At 41.7% G+C, this 24,197-nt stretch overlaps 1 protein-coding gene across 2 annotated transcripts in view; it reads left to right on the plus strand.

Annotated features, from left to right (window-relative positions):
* Window positions 1-24,197, plus strand: part of DENND5B (DENN domain containing 5B) — a 120,897-nt gene that overhangs the window by 60,802 nt on the left and 35,898 nt on the right. For both annotated transcript variants that reach the window (XM_068946134.1, XM_068946141.1), the window contains 4 exons: window positions 3,851-4,517; window positions 17,080-17,267; window positions 20,724-21,260; window positions 22,682-22,913. In XM_068946134.1, coding sequence (XP_068802235.1) covers window positions 3,851-4,517; window positions 17,080-17,267; window positions 20,724-21,260; window positions 22,682-22,913 — 1,624 coding nt within the window. The remainder of the gene's footprint in view (window positions 1-3,850; window positions 4,518-17,079; window positions 17,268-20,723; window positions 21,261-22,681; window positions 22,914-24,197) is intronic.

A 24,197-nucleotide genomic window follows, 5' to 3' on the forward strand; every position in this document is an offset into this window, starting at 1 on the left:
CCTGATGCCAGCATTGGTCCCCCTGCCCACTGATGGTTGAAGATTTTGCGCTCTCTGCTTCCAAATGCGTACTGTTGGAGATGATGCGATATCGGAGTAGGTCTCCACGTTACTTTGGATATACAGAAAGCACGAAGGAACTGGAACAATGCTTGATGAACACAGCCAAGGTGGTAATAACTCAGCTACTTAGGCTGCTCCTGCCAGTTAGTTAGTGGAGAGGCAGTTTTGTTTTTTCCTGCGTTGGCGATGCTGAGAGGAGAGGAAGCGAAGGAGGGTAGGCGGCAGGAATATGGCAGCAAGTGGCAACAGTGAGAATTGCTGCATTAGTTGTACCTCATATTACCGTTGAAAATGTCTAGTGTTCATGAAGTGTGATAATATTATCATACAAAAATGGAATGCTGAAAACCAACAGGAGACCTATTAAAACAAAATAATTGGGCTGAACTGCATTCAGCTGAAATCAAAAAGCTGAAGAATACATCCTTCATTTGCAATGTGTCTGGGGAAAAAAAATCATTTCTGAACAGCAGCGGTGCTTAATAGTCTTTTAAATTATCTTTTGGAAAACTTTTTTATTGTTTTGATCCAAAACATCATTTAAAGTAATACCCACCTCCCACACAATACCCACAGAATCCCTTGAGGCAATTATTGGCCTTTCTGATCTCTCCTTGCTGTATTAGTTCTGCCTATGTGTTTTATGTGAGTTTTCCAGAAGCAATTTTCCTCAGAGAAGAAAGTGCATAAATCCTTGAAGGTTAACTTGTGAGAATTCTGGCTTTGCTAGATGCCTAAGGAATTTCAATTGCCTTTTGAAGCCATTCTATCGCTTTAAAAATATACCTCTGAAGTCCTGAGAAATCACTCTGCCTACCAGCCATGTTTTATCTCCCTATTATACTATTTCAAAGTAGTATAGAGTTCTATTTTATAGAGAAATATTTTTTTTCCCCTCCCTCCACCGCTTGCTGTGATTATCGCTGCCTAATGTCACAGGCTATTTTCTGTGGCCATTCTGTGGCAGTCATGTGATATACCAAACTGAAGTCCTCACTACAGAGGAAAGTGAAATTTTTAAGAAATAACTCCTATTTTAGTCCTCTAGTTCAGCAAGGTACATAAATATTTGCACGTATTTCTGGAGTCCAAGGCAGTATTGCATATTTTAAAAAAAATCATGTACCCAAATAAAAGAGTTAAAGGATACCCAGTGTCATGTTGGAAGAGCAGGCTTTAATAAAAGCTAAAGTATCTCCATCCTCTCACTCAAGGCCCAGTTTAGATGTGGAATCTGCTGACACGACATGTTGCAGACGTGAAAAATACACATGGATTAAAAGGGGAAGTAGAGGATCTAATGGAGAGTAGGGGAACCCAGTGCTACTGTGATCCAGAGGGAACCTTTGGTTGAGGAACATCTGAAGCTGCTGGTTGTCCTGCTTCTGCGCTGAGGGAAGGGGGGCATCTTCCGCTCTTGGCTTCTAGAGACAGGATGCTGAGCAGTCTGTATCTTCTTGTCTTGCCTTGTGCAGCTGCTTTTGCTTCAACAAACCCTTGTTGTTGGTTAGGGGCCTTACTGCCAGTAGGATTTAATCCTACTTTTTTTCTGCTGATAGATATGCTTAAATATTCCTGTGGATAAGTGCTCTGAAAACGAAGACTCTGTCCTTTGGCCAGTCATCTTGGATTGTTTTCTGTGTTTCTACACAGATGCAATAAAGATGACTGACTGTCTTCTCACTAGCTAGCTAGTCAGCTAGCTTTACCAGCATGCAAAGCTTTCAACCCCACTAGCCCATCCCAAGCTGCTTTCCTCCAACGCTCTCCTAGGACGTATGTAGCAAGCACAGATGAGATGGAAAGTGACTGATGTTCCAGACAGTAAGATGAAAGTTTTTGTGCATTAAGTCTACTGCAAGTTTGAAGCTTTCTGTGTTGCTTGAAAATGAGCGTTGGCCCTTTCCTTTCTGTATGAAGCTTGCTGCTGCTTAAGTGACTCTTGGTCGCTCTCCCCTTCCGCAGTGCTCTCCTATCTTGTTTCTCTCTCTGCCTTTCCTCTGTCCTGTTCTAGGTCTAATAACAAGGGCAGTCCCTTTGCCAGGGTTGACAGGGACTTAAAACGTTGAAATTCTGCATATACTAGGCTGTGGCTGGAAGTTAATAGATGCGTGTTCTTGCGTCTGTGTGTGGAATGAGTGTACAACGGAGGAGGGAATAATTTTTGAGGCCTGGAGGAAATCTGTCTAATGCAGCCTTCTGAAAATGTCTCTGTTGGTCTGAACTTCCTTGATGCTTGTCTGCTTTTGATTATTCCAGTACATATAATTTGCTTATCCAGGTATTTGGCTGTAAAACGAAGAAAATATAATCTCTGATAGTGTTGCAATTAAAACCTATGACTTCAGACTGATCAGATGTGATAAGGCACTATCAAAGGCTCGCAGTCTAGAAATAAACTGTTATTAAATAAGTCTGCCAAAAAATGAGGTTGAGAGCCACTTATTGTACAGAATAAATTTAAATAAAGTGTGAGGAATAAAGGATTTTCTGTTTCTGCTTTGTTGGACAATTTCAACCCAGCCTTAACCGTGGCATCACTGTTAATGCCTCAATAATAAAAACTATAAACCTTTTGAGTGAAAATGTGGCTGCTGTTCAAAAATGGCTCAAGCTGCAATTTCATGGCTTATGTCAGCAAAGCTTGTCAATTGAATTAAATCCTTCTGCCAACTACAGGCCACTTACTGCCCTATACATTCTCTTTTAGAGCAACAGGTAAGAGTCAGCCTAGATAACTTAGGGGCTTGCTGGTATGTTGTGAGGTGTAAAGTCTGGACCACAAAAGCTGAATGTTTTTGTATGATGCTTAAATAAATGAGACAGAGCCTATTTGGTAGTGAAAATAATGTTACAAAGCTCTGAAAGTAACATCACAAAGTTGACTCCTAGTGCTCACCTTTGGAACAGCAGGAACATTTTGAAGTCCCTTTCTGTCTGTTTTTCTCCCCCACCCCGCTTTCATTTTCTTCAGTTGCAAGATACAAACGAAGCTTTAAATCTTGGCTTGTAGATGTACTGATTTAGTCAGAACGGGATGAGTTTCATGCTGACGCACATCCAAACATGTTTTGCTGGAAATTTGTTATTTTGTATTAGACAGCTGATAGAATTTGTGAGGAGTGTCTGGAAAAATGCCTCAACTTATCCCTAGGGGTATGTCTCAGATAAATGCTTCAGTGTAATAGAATTACTGCAAAATATTTTGCTGACTGATAAATCAAAAACTAGGCTTGCGTAGATTTTTTTTCTATTCTTCCTTCTGCCAATCCAAGCTATTTTGTAACACTTAAGTAAGAAAGTAAAGGTAACAGCTACCTGTCGATTATTTTCTTTTCTTTTAAGAAAATTAGGGATGATCAGTCATTTCTTTTCAAGAGTTGCACATAATTTGAATTTAGTGGTATAAGATGCTCCCTTGACTCACTGAATTTAGAGTACAGTGAGCACAATATATGCTGCTGAGAGCAAAAGCTGAGTATTTTTATATAATGTTTAAATAAATGAGACAGAGGCTCTTTGGCAGTGAAAAGCACTGAAGATAAGTCCGCAATAACTTAGTAGATGGGTGATTTTTGGAGGATATTTTCCTGGTCATGACACTCTTCTAAGTAGCACCAGTTCTAGGTTGTTCATTCTTTGGGCTTATTTTCAGGGGGACTGTGTTTAACAATGTGAAATAACTTGTTATGTTGCAGTGGAAAAAGAATGTGTCTGTAAAGCAAAAGCAAGGACGATAGAACTATTGCTCAGATAACTTTATCTCTTTCTTCTCCTCTTCCCTTAGCTGTGCATGCCCAAAGGGCTGTCTTTCAGAACGCAGGCAGATAGCAGAGACCCGCAGCTCCACTCGTTCATCATCACCCGAGAAGATGGCTCTCGTACATACGGATTTGTGCTCACTTTCTATGAGGAGGTTACAAGCAAGCAAATCTGTACGGCCATGCAAACGCTCTATCAGATGCACAATGCCGAGCAGTACAGCAGTGTCTGTGCCTCGTCCTCGTGCAGCATGGACTCCCTGGCAAGCAGCATTGATGAGGGAGATGCCACTTCCCTCGCCAAGCTCCAGCGGTACAACTCCTATGATATTAGCAGAGACACGCTCTATGTATCCAAATGCATATGCCTCATCACTCCTCTGCCCTTTATGCAAGCTTGCAAGAAGTTCCTGATCCAGCTCTACAAGGCAGTTACCTCCCAGCAGCCGCCACCTCTGCCCCTGGAGAGCTACATCCACAACATCCTGTACGAGGTGCCCCTGCCGCCTCCGGGCAGGTCGCTGAAGTTTTACGGAGTTTATGAGCCCATCGTTTGCCAGAGGCCTGGCCCCAACGAGCTCCCGCTGTCTGACTACCCGCTGCGGGAGGTCTTCGAGTTACTGGGCCTGGAGAACCTCGTCCAGGTTTTCACATGTGTTCTCCTGGAGATGCAGATCCTGCTGTACTCCCAAGGTGGGCCTTCTGCCGACAGATCACGGTTCTCACCGTACCAGGCGGTTTCTAGGCAGCTGCCATGGCAGGAGCTTCAGTAAAGCTGTTGATTTTTTTTTTCAGTGGGTTTGTGAAAGGCAATAACGTAATGAAAAAATGGAAGAGAAATGAATCTGTCCTAACGAAAGCACTAAATAATTGTTTCCTCCAGGCAGTCTAGGTGCCGCTTGTTTAATTATGCATCATATTTATCACTTGTGACAGCTAGTGATAGAATTCCCTTAATTATCATCCTTACATTGCCCTTGATCATGCTGCAAGGCAGCAAGAAACTAATCCTATCTTCTGCAAGAAATACCAGCATAAAGTAACACATCTTGCAGAAAATATTCTCACTGCTTTCTCTTTCAACTCTCAGCAGCGTATTGAAGTTCAAGGAAAATTTCTTTTTCCTGTATGGTGGGATAAATGCTGGTTAAAGCAATGACTGCTTCTTGTAACTTGAAGGCCAGAGTTTTCAATGCTGGCTGGAACTGAGTGGAGATACGGTGTCCAACTTGAGGTATGGGGAGCTTTTCTCACATGGGTGCTGGTACTTTTTATTTTATTTATTTATTCTGAGAAGATTGCAGTTGGCAAAGACTAGCTGCTTTGGCAGAAGTAGTTTGCACAGAACCAGTCCATACTGAAATATGCTAGCAAGCTCTGGAAAATCTGGCTTGTACCTTTTGTCTTCTGGCTGTGTTTCTCTGGAATAATACAAATGCTACAAGTTTTGGGAATCTGGAGTTTGTGCTGGGCATGCTTTGAGGTTTAACCCTCCCATTACTATTTCTTTCATGTTGATGCTGGTTGCAAATCTGGCCCTTGTGGTATTTAGGAGCCAAAAGGCGCGTGTTGCAGCTGTTGCAATGCAATGCACCAGAGAGCCTGGCACGTCAAGCTCCAGTTTCATACAGACATTCAAGGGGTTGCCCAGGCTTTTCAGAGGTTCCTTGAAGTCTCACTGGACGCTATCCAAATTATATGGATTCCTAAATATCTTCTGTGATGCTGACCCCAAAATTACTAAAACATCACCTAGGTAAAAAGTTAGGGAGCTTTCATCAGACTAAAATGAACAGTAAAAAGCCAGGAGTTATGCATGTTTTAACAAACACAAGAAAAGATGCTGAATACCCTGACTTCTCGAGAGGTGTGGTTCAAGCAACATCTCAAATGTCACACAACTTGAGGTGGAAAGAAAAAAGAGGATGGGAAGTCACCTAAAACAAGTATGGGGAGTGAACCTCAGGCTCAAAAGTGAGTGTTTGGGTTTGTCATATAAAAAGAAAAGTCAATAAGAGCGTAGTAGTAATACTAATGAATGAAAGACTGAGAATAGAAAAATGTTCAGGGAGGTGGAAGGAGGATAGCTCTTCTGAAAGTGACTGAAGTCAAAGAATTGTCTGTACTTTGTAGAGCGTTTCTCCACACAGGCTGTGGGGATTCGCTTTCAAGAACGAAAAATGAAGGGCTTTATCTGTTTTCAGTTGTAAGTGTGAGCAGAAATCCTGCTGTTGATTGGACTAGACTGGTTTCCCACTCCCTTTTGCGCGTCTGTGTGTGTGCGCGTACGCGTGCTTACCTCTTTCTTTCTCTGTTTGGTTTTTTTCCTGCCTTTGCCACTTGATGCTGGGGTTCGACATTAAGCAGCAATGCTGTCAAAACACCTCACCATCCCCACCAGTCATTTCCACCCTGGTCTTTGGTTGCAGACTCGCTGAAAACAGAGTTTCTTGCGTAAGCTAGTAGCATTAGTGAAAAAATCCTGCTTGTCAGATTACCTTTTAGTAATATTCTGTGCAGATGGAGAGCAACCTGGATATGCGTTGCTTTTGCAAGAGTCCTTGAAAAGGACACAAGGTATCCCCTAAATAATTTTGATTCCGCTTTCAAAGTGCCACTAGAAGTTAGTTAAATAAATGTGGTTTTCTTCCAATTATTGGCTATAATTTAAGAGATTAGTTGTTCTCATTTTCACTGTGTGTTTTTTTTTAAAGAAACATGTGAGAGAATTAATCCCCTCCACCCCCCAAAATTCTGAATTTTTTTCTTCCCCTTCTACTGAAGGATCGAGAGATATCCTTGACATGACCTTTACTCGCTATCTAATTTAGACATATCTTGATGGAGCATGAGGAAAAACATACATTTAGATGTAGCGGGGAAATACTGTAATTATGTAAATAGCTCATTCCCAAAGGTGAAGAATGCAGAGTGGAGGTCAAGTGCAAAGCTTCAGTATTGGCAGATCCTGATAGTTGAGTGCTTGGTTAATTGTACCCTTCTTTTAAATGTCATTTTTGTGATGCCCAAAAGAGAAAACAAAACAGCTCTTTTCCTATTTAATATATAGCTAGCCAGATACCACCGAAATCTCTTCTCTGAGCTCTGAGGTCCACCAGGGGGAAACGCTTTCTTAACTCCAAGTTCTTTCAAGTAAAAGCTGTATGGAAGTTTCTGGCTTAAATATCTCTCACTCCAAAGTAATGAATGAAAATGATCCTGCAAATTTGTCCATCCTTCCCTTTCCAGTGTGAAGAGGATGGATTAGCTGTGACTTTTTTCCAGTGTGGTCCAGCCTTACTTCAACCTTCCAAACTCAGCCGCAGATTAGAGATGGTCTTGGGTCCACAGGGTGCAATTTCAAGCAAGCGGCATTATTACATCCAAGTCAGAGTTCACTGAAATGCTACAATTGCTACTCGAGAAATAAGAGCGCTGTACCAAAACCTACTTCATTCCCTGAATGACTTCAGAGAGCTGCTAATAACATATGTGGGGGGAAAATAATGACCTTTTTCATGGTTCTCCTAGCCCATTTGGAAAGAAGCTTTTCATTCAAGCTTGCCAATAACTTTTGGTTTTTTGATAGCGTTTTTTTGGAAAGTCGAATGAAAATATAAATATAAATTATTATGCAACCCTGACTATCCAATGACCCTGCTGGCTGGCTGCTGAGAGCCTTCAGTTTTCTCTCTGACCATCTGTCCATTAAAGACAGATTAAGTTTTCGGTCCAGGAAAGAGCAGGAGGAATATGAAAACTGCAGACGTGTATCAACTGGCCAACCAGCTTTTACTCCTAGCTTTGTAGGAAAGCACGACTAGCAGGCAGCCGGCGGCAGGGATGGCAGTCGAGCAGGGGTGCACCTGGTTGCTAACAGGGTTGGCGATGACTGCGGCAAAGGGCTGGGAGGAAGGTTACACTGAGATGGGACTGACTTTTCTGGAGTGGCTTTTCCCTAGTCAATTAGGAGCAGCTGATGACAAAGTTTATTTTTAACCATGTAGCTGAGGCATGACGTTTCCAGCAGCCTGTACAAAGGCATTCAACTGCACGAGGAGGTGAGGGTGTGCGTTGACTCTACCCAGAGCACCCTGGACTTGTGCCCGGCACGATATGAGGGTGCCTGGCACCTGTCTGCAGCAGGATGGGACCAATCGGTAACTATTTCAGTCATGGCTGCTACAGCCAGTTTCTGTAATTAGTTGCTGTGTTTGCAGTGTTTTATGGGTGAACCGTATCCCATCGCTGGGGCAAATAAAGGGATTGGAGCGAACTGTGATTTCGCTTTGCAGCTGTGGCAGTCGAGCAGGAGGGTGGAGAGATTAACGCAAAAGAAGGATGAGCTTGGTTTTTCTCAAGCTGCTTGATTCCCAAACTTTTTTGGACTGCAAGCAACTACCTTAATCCTCAATTTGTCTCAAGCTTGCAACTGAAACCTTAAAGTGGTCTGGTGCTATAGAGCTCTTACTGTGGCTTTGCAAACCACAATTTGGAAACTGCTGGTGTGGGTAATTGTGTCCTTCTAGTGCAAAAGGGGCTATGACCAAAGAATTTCAGTGCAAAGATGTGAAACAGCTGGGTTGCTTGGGAACGGGAAACTGTGCTGTGGCAGTATTAGGGTGAAGCTCGGGAAGTAAGGAGAGGATAGCTTGATAACTAGCAAAGACCCGTGCTGGCTCATTAAATGACAAGACTCAAAACCCGCGTCTTTACTTTTATTGGAGACAACACGTGGAGTTTCAGGGAGTTGGTCAAAATGATTTTTGTTGGGTAGGTGCAATAGGCTGCCATAAGCGTTGACGTTGGCCTGCAGAGGTGATCCAGGAAGCCATATCCGAAGCAGAATTCCTTTGACTTCAGGTTACAGCTTCCTGTGAATACTTTTAAGTTTAAGCCATGCCAAATTTTAACATTGGGCTCCTAAAAATCAAGGGGAAGGAATGACTGGTCCTCCCTCCCCTCCTTCCCTCCTCCCCCACACTTCTTCAGGGTGCGTTTGGACTGCAGCCTTTCAAACTCCATCTTGTAAAAATTAAAGCTTGGATTATGATGTAGTCTTACGCTTTTCAGAGGAAGGACATAAGGATCACAAGACTCTCAATAAAACAGCAAAAGCTGGTGTAGAGAGTCATACTTGTTAGCACTGAACAAGGCACGCTGTGTAGCACACATCTAACACATTGTGTAAGCTTGTGACTTACAGACTTTCCTTTATGAATCAGACCTGCTGTTGTGGTTTTGTTATAGTTTATTCAGTCTCTAGAAATTAATACTTTTTCAAGAGCTTTTTATTTTAGATTTCCCATGTGACTGTAGAGAGGCAGTAATGCTGCAAATGTCCAGACTTCCAACAGTTTCCAAGTTAATAACATTGTGTGATAGCTGCTGCAATTGCCCAAGGATCAGTAGCAAAAAAGCTACTGGTGCGAGATGTCTGCTGGAAGAAGATGAATTAAATTGTGGGCTCTGTGGAAACCTTGTCAATCCGTTTTGTATGTCTGCCTTTCTAGGGATTTAAACATGAGAGAGTACATGTGGGTGAGACAAAGATAAACTTCTTATAGCTTAGGCTGTTTCTACTCATTAAAATTTTGAGCATTTCCCAAGCTATTTTTCAAAGGGCTTGAGTAATTGCTCCTCAAAGATTGAAATGTTCTTTGCGTTCTTTTTAATCTTAGGGATTATAATACAAATGACTATGCATATATAGTTGTGGCCTAGAAAAGGTTGGTAGCTGAAGAATCTTATTTTTGCAGGGTCTTTTAGGGGGATATATATATATATTTTTTTTTTAACAAAATAAATGCATGCTGTGCCTGTTAAAGCATTTTTACACCAAACAGTTGTGTAGAACATCTTTATTCTTTACTGCTCATTGTTTAAATAGCTGCACTCTAAACTTGTATTTACAAAAATGCATTGGAACCTATTACGGAACTAAGACTAGACAAGTTGTGTGGGGACAAAGCGTCTGTAACTGTGTTAGAGAGCAGTGTTTAAAGCCTCAGTGGTGCCACAGTCATAGGAGACTGCAGTGCTTGTTCTCTTGGAAAGGAGACAAGTAATTGGATAGAATAACTGAAGAATCAAATATCCTTTTGAATATTTTCAACTTAAATGAAAAAGCAAAGCTATTTTTCATTTAAATATTCTTTATTTTGTTAGAAGAGTCAATGTGGCCTGGAAAATCAAGTTTTTACAGCAGCTGGAAACAAGGAGAAACAAATAACATAGCTCTGTATTACAGCATCACTCCTGTTTGTATCAATAAGGAAGTATAGAGGAAGATTGGCAACCACTTTTATAACTCCACACACGCAAACACGCACTCCATCACCTCTTCATTTTTTTTTTTAATTGTATCCTATAATTTTTCGGTTATAAAAACATCTTTACCTTTTGAGAGCAGGAAAAAGGTACGCTAGGCCTTTGCATTCCAGATGTGGCAAATGCCAAGTAAGTGCTATGGTCATCAAAAGCGATCTTGAACAAAGTCATTGCCCAATAGCATTGCGTTTATTTCGGGAAGGATGTCCGGTGATGTGGGGCTTGTTTTTCTTTTCCTTTTATGCCTGGAATAATGGTAGGAACAGTAGCTAACTTGGTGCATCCTTTACAGTAAGGACGGAGGCTGTGCCCTTCCCGTCATCCTGCTCCGCGCAGAGTGACAGCCACCGCTGCCGGGAGGGGGGGCTCTGCCAGCCCCATCCGCCGGCGGGGGGAGATCGAGAGGCTACCTGAGCTGTCAGAGCACATCTTCATGCCCCAGATCTTGTCCCACTGCTTCCTTGTGAGCTTGTCTCAGGCTTTCAGCCTGCTCTCAGAGGCTTAACCATGTCAGTAATGGGAGCTAACTGTGAATTAGTTCTTAGGGTGGCTCTTAGTCAATAAATTAATTTATGCTGAACCGCTGATGGCAGGCTGTGACACAGATAAATCGTATAAATGGAAATTTACAGAAGTGGAAGTGATTTTTTTCCATTAAGCATTTGTCAAAGAGGGGGAAAATGGCGAGAATTGGCCTCAGCAAATGTTGGCCCCCGAACGTTTTCCCTTAGGGCAGAGCTGACCCACAGTTTGAGAGGCTAATTCCTAGTCCGGGCAATTAGATGCACACTTGTCTTGATCATGCCGTTAGCTTAAAAAAAATTACATATTTTCAGATTTGCATAAGTTGCTGCTCTGCTTTTATCTAGTAATTTATGTGTCGTATCCCTGGCTGGTAAATCCACTCTCCCCCCTGAGGCAGGAGGCAATGAGCTGCGGCATGGTGTTTACCCACGGCAGTGAGCTGGTTACAGCTCCCTCGCACTGGTCTGTTACAGTTCCCCAAAGGCAGTACATGTGCGAGGTGACTTCTATGGAGAATAAGTGTTTCCTGAGGCAAATGTGTGTTTTCTTGAACATTTCCATACCAGCAGGTGAAAATCACCTGGTCGGACTTGTCAGTCATCACAGCTGCCAGGATCTAAAGCAAAAACAACTTGGAAGTTTCCCGGGCTCTTTGGAGTCTGTAAGAGATATATGCCTTGCTCCCATAGATCTGTTGAAATCTGATTTTAAAAACTTGGCTTTCATAAACAATTTTTGTCTTGGAAGTAAATTTCAGATTTCCTTTTTGATGTGCAATGTATAACCATTACACATTAGCAGGTACCAAGCCACTAGACAGGGCTGGGGTTGTTGTGCATCCTTTTTGACTCATGCTTAGAGTACAAAGCAAAATATTAATTTTTGTTTTCCAATTTTCCCCATATACCTAGCTCAATGAATTCATATCTTGTTAAAGAAAGTAGCTGTCCAGCAGCACTTGTTGATAAGACTTTTTTGTGTTGTTGTTGTACTGTTTTGTTGACTCAAAATGTAGCATAAGGTAAGGCTTTTAGTCACAAGAATGTTTTATTGCTGATTGAGGTGTTTCCCTTTGAACAGTCTTCCCTTATTTATTAAGGTCCATTGACTTTTTTTGTTTAATGTTTTTGTTTTAAACTATTATTTAGAGTTTTGTTCCTTTTGATCAGGTACACTCTATGAATATGTTCTAAGTATCCTCTTCCAGGAGGCATCTTTGAACACGTGGTTTTACAAAGTTTTTGTTATGCTTCATGCATGTCCAAAAAGCAGTGGAGAAAATGAAATGGTGTCCGGGTAAACCCATCTTTTCAAGTACTTCCAAGTACTTGCAAATTGCATATAAAGCAGTGCTTTAAAAGGAAAAGAGGAAGCATGGCCTACTTTTAAAGCATCGTACTGGATTTAAAAGATTCAGGTTCAGACTCCAGCCCTGCTGTAGGCTTTCTACATTACCCTTGGTAAGTTACTGGAACAGATGGTCTGAAAACTGCCAAATTGATCTTTCATCAGAAAGCCTGATGTATTGAAAGTGGAATAACAGTGTACTGATTACAGCAAGAATGTGGTTTCTGGTTTGAATGAGTGTGTGTGTGTGCTCTTTCCTACACATGCAGTTTACTCAAAAATCGTGTGGTTGGGCATTTGCTGAGAAGGTCCCAGGTGAAACTCCCTTCTGCTTGACTATGACTGTAGATTTGAACCTGTTTTGGGGGTAGCACCTGAACGAGGCAGGTCTCGGCTCTCCTGAGCAGAGGTAACATTGATGTCGTCTTTCCCTTCTCAAAGGATCTTGATTTCTCTTTGCTGCAGCGTGGGAAGGATTTGGAGAGATCAGACTACTTTGTATAACAGGAAAAGCAATTTTTCCTTTGAGCTTTGTGAACTATTTAACGTCTCAGAGGTTCTATGTCCAAACTGTAAAATGAAAAGGATAGGGATTTTTTTTGTTTGTTTATTGTCTTTGTCTTATGTGTTTGGACCGTCTCTGGGACAGAGACATTTCTGTATGCACAGTATCACTTGTAATATCATGCTGATTCGTTATTATCCTTTTACTGTATTATAAAGAATCAACACCAGGACCAAATATTTGCCAAATATTGTCCTCTTTCAGAAAAACATTTATAGTGAGTTGATGTTCAAATGTTAAACTGTTTCCATCTCCAGCACAAAATAGTCATTCATAATTCTGTAGGAATCTTCAAGTTTTTGTATTTTGGGCGTTATGCTGCGTTTTGTGAGCCATGTGACTATTTCTGGAACTTTGTAAAGGGTGGCTGAAACGTGGCTCCCGTACAGCAGATCTGCCAGCACGCGTGGAGCGGGTCAGCCCTGCCACCGCCTTGCCGGCACGGAGCAGTGAGACACAAGGACGTGCCTGGAGGCACCTAGCAGACGCTGCCAGAGCCAGGGATGGGTCCAGAGCGCTTCAGTTCAACTCCGCTGCTCCAGAGCGAAGGTTAAGTGTGAAAGAGAGACCAGTGCCAAGTCCAGCTAAGGTGTCAGGAGGCAGCAGTTGCAATAGGAGCTGTAGGGGCTACTTTGCCCCTGGATTATCTGCCTTGAACAATTTTTCTTGGAAAATGCCCTGTGTATAGATTAGAGATTTAACTTTGAACGTGAAGAACTTTCTGGCGGCTCTGTGCTTGCTGGTGTTGCCTACCCTGAGAAACATATCCCAAGAAGGCAGGTGAGGGAAGCAGCCAAGCGAAATAAATACGGTGGTATACGCTAGCATTGCTCTGGGAGTGGGGATAAGCGCAAACTGAAGGGAGAGAGGAGTACAGCAATGGAAATGAGAGAGGAGAAGCAATCGGCTGGAAAGGCAGATCCAGGGTAAGAAAAATTTAAAGCAAGAAGCCCATCTGCACACTGCAGAGCAACACGGCCGGTGTCTGGGACGTTCAGTAAGTCAGCAGGTCTCCTGGGTCCTTCCTCCACTGCCCCAGGCTGCATGGCAAGGAGGAGAGTAGGCACTGCCACGGGCATAGGTCTCCTCTGTATGCCAGGACATAAGTTTTGCCTGTGTCTGCACCTAGGGGTGATTTTGCACAGCTGTCTGCTCTGGTGGTGGCAGCTGCTGCTCACTGTGGGCTGTCAATCTGTTCGTGCTTTTAGAGTCAGATTTCCAGAGCCAGAGCAGCCTTGGTGGCATCACGGGATCTTTCTCTGTGTTGCATGCATGGCATGAGGTGGGTGAACCCTGGGAAGAGGAAGGCATTTACTTCACAGGTCTGAGGAAACTGCCTTGTTTTGAGCCTTTTGTCATTGTGAGTTTGTGACTTCTCATGGATAACACCCAGAGACTATTCTTACTTTTCATACCTTTTCCAGATATAGCTTAATGTCAGATAGGCAGGTGAGAAAGGGGACTGTTGTGTGCAAGCTCTGCTCAACAAAACAGCCTTTCTCAAAACACACTTCCTAAACTGGTGACTACTGTCTAACCAACTACTCTAGCTCTAAAGGTTGGAGTAAGATGAGACTGGTTTTCCCTCCTAGGCTGTCATTCATAAAATATAACAGGCAAAGCTTGACTTATAGTTGGAGAATATCACTGAATGCTAATAATGATGATGGGATAGGATCTGGAAATTTTCTCCCCCTTGACACAACCACATTCTGTCTATGCATACATTGAATTTTGCTTCCACTTTCATTCCTTTCCTCCTTCCATTTATTTCTCTCTGGTTTGGGGAAATGGATTGATCTGCTGTTTCCAGGTTGTCCTCAGTAACTATGTAAGCCTCCCTCAAATGCTGATGGATACAAGAATCTGTTAAAAAGGACTTTGTTCCTTACAGGGAAATTTAAGAAGAGGAGATGTCTAACCTCGTACAGGCTTGAAAATAAACACAAAGTAACTAGAATTTCTTACTTTGTTAAAGAAATATCGAAGAAAAACATTTCCAGGTTTTACTTTTTTAGGGGAATGTGGAGACTTCCTTCCCTTCACCAAAAGAAGAGAAGGGCATGATTGATTTTTGTCTCTGCTCATCACTAATAAGCATTCCTAAATGGTAACAAATAGCCTAATAATATGGTTATACCTTTTTTTTGGTGTTGTTTAAAATGATTTTCTTCCCAGTAAATGGATTACAAAACTTGTATTAATGAATGTGTTAAATCTTACCAATAGCACAAAAAAAAGTGAGCCCGCATTTGCAGTATTGAATGCCCTTATCAAAAAGACATTTGCGATCTTTATGCAAAGATCTGTCATTTCACATGACCATGAGATCAGAATAGGCTTTGAAATCTTGTCGTGTACATACTAACACGTACTTTCTATATTTGATTTTTTTAACCTCTAGAACTCACGGAATTATGGAATGTTTACATAATATCATAATTCCCGAGACCCCTAAGCTTCACTAGCAGGTGTTGAACACTGATTTTGTATAAATGCTCCTCAACAAGATGGACCAATGCATGTGTATCGTTATATATCATTTCATGGGGAGGGATTCATAAATAGCTGATCTTTGGTATAAAATTAGTAGCTAGGAATGGTTTTGAGGTGTAACTTTGAGACTAGGTTGTATGTATGAAAAACGTTTTTAAGATCAAAAGACTAGCTATTAGTAAGACAAGATGAAAAATGTTTTTGCCCTGCTAGCTGACCTCCGTAGATCAAGGCTAGTTTTCTGCAGAGAGGTGCTAGCAGGAAGGAGAAAGGGTTATGCAACTTGTTGTTTTAATTTGCATATTTATTCAAGTGCGTCTTCCCAGTGACCTCCTGAAAGTAGTGCAGTCTCAAATGACAGCACTTTCGCTGTCACTGATGTCTGCCAGAGTATCAGGCTGCCTGGTTCAGGAAAGGGGAAGAGCCAGACTGAGTTCCTGTCGATATGAAAGCAGTCTGTGGACTAGAGAAAAAGCTTCCTGCAGGACTCGAAACCAGCATGTTTTTATATATATCTTTAATTTCATGGATCAGTGAGGAGGGACTGAAAGAGGTGGGAAATGACCCAGGTATTAGCAGGGATCTGAGTCTGGCCTTTGTGACTGTGAAAACTTTTTGTGTGCTCAAGCCAAAGCTCTTGAGATTTGTCCATCGTTGCTGAGAATTTCTATTTTTGTGTATAGCCAAAGTGGAAACGTCCCGTCTGTCACTCTAGCAAATTACTGATTAAGTACCTGTGCACTGAAGGGGAACAGAATAACTCTGAGTGAATAGTAAAGAACAAGTAACTAAGCCCAGAATGAGAATCAGAACTGACTTCAGCTCTTGTGTGTGTAATATACCTTGCACAATTTCAAAGTAAGTTAAAAATATTTGCATTTCAGTTTTCCTGTCTCTAGCCACTGCCATTAAATGAGGCATGCTGCTGCTTCATGATAAGTCAAGATTCCTAAGGAATTATGTTTTAAGTACTTTTGCGTCCTTAGAAATTGTGGAGAGGTTGTTCTTGATACAGAGGCTGCTTATAATATGATGCAGAAGCAATTATCGGGTTTCACATTCATTAACAGCTTACAAGACCCAGTGGTCGCTACCTGTTTGCCGATGGATTGTCTGCAGGCTGAGATTTGCCATAAGGATGACCATCTCTTTAATAGCAATGTGTGATTTTTACTATGTTCTTAAATATAGATTGCCTCAGGTGTACTAAAAAATAGGCAGCGGTGTTACATCATGCCAGATGAATATTTGAGAAATACTTATTTGAGAACTTATATTGAGAATTTGAGAAACTCTTATTCAATTCTAAAATATTCTGGCTCAGCTGAACCTAATTAAATTTTGATTTAAAAGAAAATGCACAATGCATTTACCTGAACCGGAAGGAGTATAAAGCAATAAATAGATGAACTAAATACAAATTTGGGAAGAAATTGTGATATAGACTTGCTAGCTGTACAGAATATTTTTATGAAAACTGAATTTTTGTTAGTTTTTTTGGTTTTACTTAAAGGTGCTTAGGGACTAGAAACTTCTAGTAGGCAAGCAAAATGTCTCTTCTGGAGAAATAATACTCAGCCTTAGACGTAGTAGCAAGTGGAGTACAGGTAGACGGTTAGGATCAAGGGAGAAAGTTTATTCCTTTCTCCTCCTTTTCCCTTGTAAAAATATATGCTTTTTATAGAATCAAATTATTATTATCCTGTATTGTAGAGAGAACTTTTGGTATCCTTTTAATAAATGAATTTAATGACAGAACAGATCTAGATAAGTTATGAATATTTATGTTCAGCAGTTTCTTCCTAAGGGTAGTGAGTTTTGGTGAACTAAATGATTTAGACTTCTAAATGTTGATAGTACTATCTTATTTTCAAAAGAAATCTTGCCATATAAACATGCTTTCTGACTTGTTTTGTCCCTGATGTCCTTGTCAACCAGATCTCCAATGCGAAACCCAGAAAGATCCCTCAACATCTTTCCCTCTCCGTTTAGATTACCAGCGACTAATGACGGTAGCAGAAGGGATCACCACGCTCCTGTTCCCGTTTCAGTGGCAGCACGTGTACGTCCCCATCCTTCCCGCCTCTCTCCTGCACTTTCTGGATGCTCCCGTGCCCTACCTGATGGGCCTGCAGTCCAAGGAGGGAACCGACCGCTCCAAGCTGGAGCTTCCCCAGGAGGTAGGTCCTGCCTGTGGTGCTCAGCCTTTGCTCTTCCTGCCCTGAAGTACCCATGTTACTAAAATTTATGTGAATCCCTACTGGAAAGTGCAATGTCCTGTGTTGTGAAGCTTCCCTGGCACCGATAAATCTGTTTGCAGAGCTCTAGACCACAGTGTTTCCCATCGGGAGTGAGGGAGGGGGAGACGTCCCTGCAGTGTTTCTGGATGTGTTTCTGGATTTAGTGAGGGCTGCTAATTACATTGACTTCTAAATGCTTCCTCTTGTGTCATTAAAGTTTCTCTACTTTCTTTCCATCACACACTTACATATTGTGTTACTCCTTGTCAATGTCAGTCCTATCGGCAGAGGACTAAAGATTATTTCATTTGGGGATGGTCTTTAGGAAAGCTGGACTTCAGGTGTACTTGCTGAATGGTATGAATTAGTCCCTGTCTCCACCTTACCAGCAAGAAGGTGCCCTGTCCTGTTCGTCCATACCTGTGCATGAACCCATGCACTCCTGACTGCGTCTGGGTCTATTACTAGATCAGCAGCCTGGTCAAACAAGCTCGAGTTTCATTCATACTGTGACTGTGCACCACCCTGAAGCATGCATACTTTCGAAGTATTGACTCACTCCAATGGTGGTTTTTTGGACTGCAGATCTTGTCTTCTCCTATGCGATGGGAAATGAAACTTCCCTTCACATTGCCCTATCTACCTCTTTTTCCCCAGAGCGGGGAAAAAGAACAACTCCTCCTAATCTAGGTGTTGAGATCACTGGTGGTAGAATGTGAAATGGAGATTATTCTACTCCAGAGTTGGCCAAGATGATTAAAACTACTTCCTATTTTAACCTAGCCGCTAAAGACTGAAATCACCAATTAAACTCCATACTGCAATGTTTTTGGTGTATTGCTAGCGTGCTCTATGTTCAAGGTGGTGACATTGCTTTAGAGCCCGTTCTTGAGCATGGCACATATTTTATTTAACATGGGTTTCCTGTTAAAATTGATGGGAACCTCAAGAACAACTGTCTTTATAGCTGTAATGTCTAGCAACTGTAGCACTGCTGAGTCAGGCTCCGTGCCAAAACTTCTTCAAAGGCTTGAGAATAGGTGCTCCTACCAGAAATTGGCGGTGAGGAGCCAAGTGGAGGAGACTGTTCCTCGGCGAATTTATACGTGGAAGTGGAGAGAGAAACACAGGGGGCAAAGATAACTTGTTTTTTAGTAGAGATCTATTTTAGGCATTAGGCAAAGGAGACTGATCCTTAGCCTAGGTGGCATGTAACAGAGCAAATCAGGTCTTACCTCTTAGATACAATGGCCCGATCATGTGAAATTTGTACTGGCTTGGAAATGAAATTGGTATCTAGCTATGCTTTCAGTAAAACCATGTTAATGTTACATAATTACAGTGTTTTTTTTTTTTAAGTTATTAGTCATATGCTTTTAGTTAGCAGATTAAGCTGTCATTTTCCTTAAATTAAAATTTTAATGTGATGGGTTTTTGCTGGAATAACAAATTAAATATCCCCAGTGAGGGAAGAGTAATACTGGAAGAAGAAACTGTTAGAATATTTAACAAATGGGTAAAATAGTATCAGCCCAGCATTTATGAAAACTACAGTTCCGATAACTGTGGGAGAGGGCAAGAAGGGGTATTGAAGAGGGAAGATCTAGAATATCAAATTCCTATAGACAATAAAAAATAGAAAATCCTGTAACACACAAGCAGTGATGAAGGACTGTTCACTTTAGCATTAATTTATTGTTCAGGCCAAGGGCTAGCTTTTCAAGCTCTTGGTCTAAATATAAACCATTTGTATGTTAGAGATAAAAATTCTAACAACTGGCCATCATGCTGTCTTAAGGTTACTAATCTCTTTGCATTAACTTTAATCATCAGATGTTTTTGAAGAGAGAAGTGAGACTAATTTCCTGAGGGTTTTCTGAATCCAAATCTCATTTTTCAAATTTTGTAAATGATGTGCAGAGCTGAAATTAAAAAGCCTTTGAAATGAAATATTGATAGATAAGAAGACGATCCCTGAGCTAAACAACTGTACCAATGCATACCACAACTCTTTAATATATGTTAAGTAAAGCAAATTGTTTTGTATGAAGAAATGATTTTATTTGTGTGCTTCAAATTTATTATGGAAAAGTGAGCTGAAGGGGCACTTTTACTTTGCCAAATGAATCCTAATACCCTATAAAGTATCTGTGTGAAATGTGATTAATGTCAAACATGTCCCTGAAATATCCAAATGATTATAACCACATTTGTTGTGGGACTGTGTTGCCCCACTGAAAGTTAACCTTTACAGAAAAGGAGGAATTGTCCTTTCTGTTCACATAATCTGAAGCTTTCTGCAGCGTTCTGTTAGAAGCGAAGCGCAGTAGAAGTCCGGGAATCAGAGCAATGGCAAAGTCAGCCCAGCAAAGACCTGCTTCTGCTGCCCTGTGGGTAGCTGCATCTCCTGCTTGGCAGCTTTATGCCAAAGTAAAGCCCTTCAGAGCCTGGCACCTTGGGAATCTGACCTGGTTTTAGGATTTTATTCAGCATAGTGCACTCAGCCAGTGAATTTCAGATGTAAGCTGCAGTTCAGAAGATCAGTTACTGTTTTTCATTCTGCTATTATTCCTGAGGGTGCAATTGCAATGTGATTAATATGTATGCAAGGTTCTTTCCTCTCTCCGTGAATGCTTTCCTAGTAAAAGTATCTTCTCTACTAGATTCATGCCTCCACTTGGGTTTACTGTTACGACCGAGATCCATCTATATGTGTAGAAAAGCTCTCTACGAGCGCTCTGTTTAAATCTCAGGGAGAGGAATTTCCAAGAGTAGCTTCCTTGGAAGCAGGATAGAGAGAAGAAAATCAGATTTGGCTTCCTATGGACAAACTGTACTCAGACGCGATCCCGAATGATTTGCATGGGACTCTTTTCTGAAGCTTTGCTTCCAGCAGCATCATTTTCCTCAGTGACCTTCTTGTTCCTTGGTAGCTACCAGAGGTTTCTTGCAGCTGAGTTGGATCCTGCTAAAGTAAACAGCCTTGAGATGCAGTGATTCACACAGCTAGTGTTTGCGTGGGCTGAGAAGTGGTGCTGCACATCCTTCTTACAGGTGCATCTGTGGCTGTTCCAGGAGGGGATATCCAGTCTTTGTAGCATGAAGTGTAGGATCTGAAAGTCTTGGGAGAATGGTGGAAAGAGGCTGATTGATTGGTGATTGGGAGAGGGTTGGGGTTTTGTTTTATTTTGTTTTTAAATTATTGCCGTTCAGTTGGCCCCCAGCTTTACCAAAGTCTAAAACGTCATGCGCTGGACGACACAGCTTAACAGTCTCTTGCCAATGTGTGCTATGATGCTGGTGCCTGGAAACATCCTGGCAAAGTATGGCTTACTTAGCAGAGGAACTAATTCAGTGCTGAGTGTCCATTTTGAAAAAATGTTCTTTGTATTTCAGGCAAACTTGTGCTTTGTGGATATTGATAACCATTTCATAGAACTGCCGGAAGAATTCCCCCAGTTCCCCAACAAACTGGAATTCATCCAGGAAATCTCCGAGGTTCTCCTCCAGTTTGGGATCCCCCCGGAAGGTAACCTGCACTGCAGTGAAAGTGCCACCAAGCTCAAGAATCTGGTTCTCAATGACTTGGTGAATGACAAAAAAAACGGGAACATCCCCAGCAATGCCATCAGCATGTACGAGTTGCTAAAAGGCAATGAAACAATCGCTCGCCTGCAAGCTCTAGCCAAGAGAACAGGGGTGACGGTGGAAAAAATGACCATCACAGCTCCCCTTGTGGAAAAAGAAAGGGATGTGAAGCTGCAGTGTGAGGAGGTGGAGCTGAGGGACTACAGACTGAACGTACAGCTTCGTGAGGTTTTCGCCAACCGCTTCACACAAATGTTTGCAGACTACGAGGCTTTTGTCATTCAAGCTGCACCCGATATGGAATCGTGGCTGACAAACAGGGAACAAATGCAAAACTTTGACAAAGTAAAAATAGCTACGCTTTTTATTTACTTACTTTTTTCCCTCCATCTCAAAGGGTTTTTGAGCTGGGTTGGGGAGGGAATAACTATATCATGTCTGTATTGCCTAGGTACTCTTTAATCTTCTATTCCTCATATACCTCGCAGACAGATTTGTCCATTCTGATTATACAGGGCCAGATCTTCTGCCAAAGTAAGCTGGTACGGACCCACTGAAATTGTCAGAGCTGTGCTGACCAGCACTAACTGAGTAGATGCAAAGCTGAGCCGCTGACGGGGTTTTACCTGCGGATTAGGTGGAGGGGTGGCAATAGAAAGGGACTTTTTTCTTTCTTCACGGACAGGAGAGATTCACACATAAGACAAAAAATGAATCCAGCTGTTTTTCATGTTTCTTGTTTCCTAATCTCATGGTAGAGTTTAGGATTTTGTTAATAGGTAACATTACTCCAAAGAAGGCTACCACATCGTTACGTGAGAAGACTACTGTTATGACTCCATTGTAGTGTGTACAGAAGAGTGATAAGCAAGCTGAGATTAGAAGTGGGGAAATAAGTGGTCTGTAGACCAGCAAAAGGAATGAGAAATGTTCGGAAGCTTGCACAATTATTTTTTCTCAGTGACTTTTCGAACTAGATAGTGCTCCTAACCATCAACTCTTTTAGATACAAGTCCTGCTCTAAGGAGCATGTTCAAGGGATAAGCATTAAGGAAGGAACAGGCTAAATATCGATTTCTGTCAGTTTTTGATCAAATGCTGTGATCAAACACTGCTGTGGCTTTTTCTTTGATTGTATTCAGGTGTTGAACAGTGTAGTGTTCAAAAACAGGGAGTTGTCTATGCAGTCTCTCCTAGCACTTCTACAATAAGGTGGGCTTCTAAGGTTAGGGTTTTCGAAGCTCAGTTAGATTTAGGCACACCGCTCAATTTTTATTTGGAATTTCGTGATTAACTGCCCTTCTTAGAAAAGAGCAGTAGCTAAAGAGCATTGTATACTCTGACATCTTAATAGGTGATCCAGTTGCAACCAAGGATCAGCAGACCAGAGGTCCCAAGAAGACACAAGTGGTGGTGGTCTGCCACAGGTCCCACGCGGTCGCCTTCCTGCACGTAGTAGCTGCTATACTTCTCTGGAAATGCTCGCAGTACATGAACTACTTCCATATATCCATATTCCCTTTACTATAGTTGTCACAAAGCCCTCCCCTGACTGCTTGTTTCTCACCACCGTGACTGAAGAGATGGCCCGTGAGGCAAATGCCTTTGTAGCTGGCTCCTGCTGTCCTCACGAGAGGTGTTTTTGTGGTGGGGAAGCCTTGTCAAAGCCTTGGCGTTAGCAGCTGCATCTGTTTTCTCCCATAGGAAGGCTTTTTGTGTTGAAGTGAAGAGGGAACGTGGCACTAATTAACTCTTCTATATTTCAGGCTTCCTTCCTTTCGGACCAACCTGAGCCTTACCTCCCATTCCTCTCACACTTCATTGAAACACAGATGTTTGCAACCTTCATAGATAATAAGATAATCTCTCAGTGGGAAGAGAAGGACCCTTTTCTGCGAGTTTTTGACTCCCGAATTGAGAAAATAAGGCTATATAATGTAAGGGCTCCTGCACTGCGAACATCCAACTATCAGAAATGCAGCACTTTAAAAGAAGCAGGTATGTTCAGCCAGGCTAATGAATTATTCAAAAGTACAATGTCAGCCACAAAGAAATACAGTTTCTCACTCATCTGAGAGTTGCAGCCAGCGAGGAAGTCCAAGAGTTGCAGCCAGCGAGGAAGTCCTAGGGTTACCTGATAAGTACTTAGCAGTGTCCTTATTTTCCCTAGGTGAAATCCTCAGTATTCTTTTAAATGCTAAAATTAGAGGGAGCCTTTTGCTCTTTCATTTGAACTCTCTTAGGCTGATGCCTTTAATAAAAACAAACCAAACCATGGAGTTGCATACTGAGACTTGCTCTTTCTCATTTCACACAACTCACGTTACTACTGCAATGAGAGCTTTCCTTCCCTTTAGTTGTTGGGCCAGCACTGCCTAGAGGGGCCGAGTCCCTGCGTCTGGTTCACTGACCTTGCTTTTTCCTTCCTATAAAAAGAACGTTTTTTTGACCTGCACCATTTGGCCAGAGCGGTGGGGGATGCCAGAGACGTAATCCTGCATGTGATCTTTAGTAGTTCCAGCAATAGAAATTCAGTGTTGATGCACTATATGCTGTGTACTGAAGATTTCAATTTTTTCAGTATAGTCACAGGGCACGTTTTCAAATGATACCACAGTTTTTATTGTGAAAGTATTTACTTTGTTTCCGAGTAATTTTACTCAGTGGGATTATACTCTTAAATTTGGGTAATGTATTAATGAATTGAGGCAAACACATTTATTTTGGATTTTATTTTATTCTTTCAGAGCACTTTACTTACTACAAATGTGGCAGAAACACAAAAGAAATCTTATATCTGGCTAATTTTTCCTGTTAAAAACAATTTTAATTTCCAGGTCGACTGTCTATTCAGCGCCTACTTTCAGTAGATATTGTGGCACCGGAACCTCATATTCTGTATCGTGAGAAGCAGCAAACTGATAGTAATACCGCCTTTCCTTCGCGTTTACCAGTCACACATACAAAAACCGAGCACCAGTCCAGCACTTGTTTGTTTAACCTGCTCTTTTTGGAACCTTTCAAACCTTCCCTCCCGACGCTACCCAGGCCTTTTTAGCTTCCTCCAAAAGAAAACAATGCAAACCCTCTGCGTTTCTTATGATAATATATGTAGATTTTTGACAGTTTCTTTCCCATCATGGTTTTATAAAGTAGGTCATGGGCTCTAAGTTGTTCTTAACAAATGGAAAATGGATTTCACTTCCACATTTTGCATATTTATTCACTATCCGTGATAGGTTGAAAGAATGGGCCTGTGTGTTAATGGATGGGCTATAAAAA

This window comes from Struthio camelus, chromosome 1, assembly GCF_040807025.1.
Source record: "Struthio camelus isolate bStrCam1 chromosome 1, bStrCam1.hap1, whole genome shotgun sequence".
Taxonomy (NCBI): domain Eukaryota; kingdom Metazoa; phylum Chordata; class Aves; order Struthioniformes; family Struthionidae; genus Struthio; species Struthio camelus.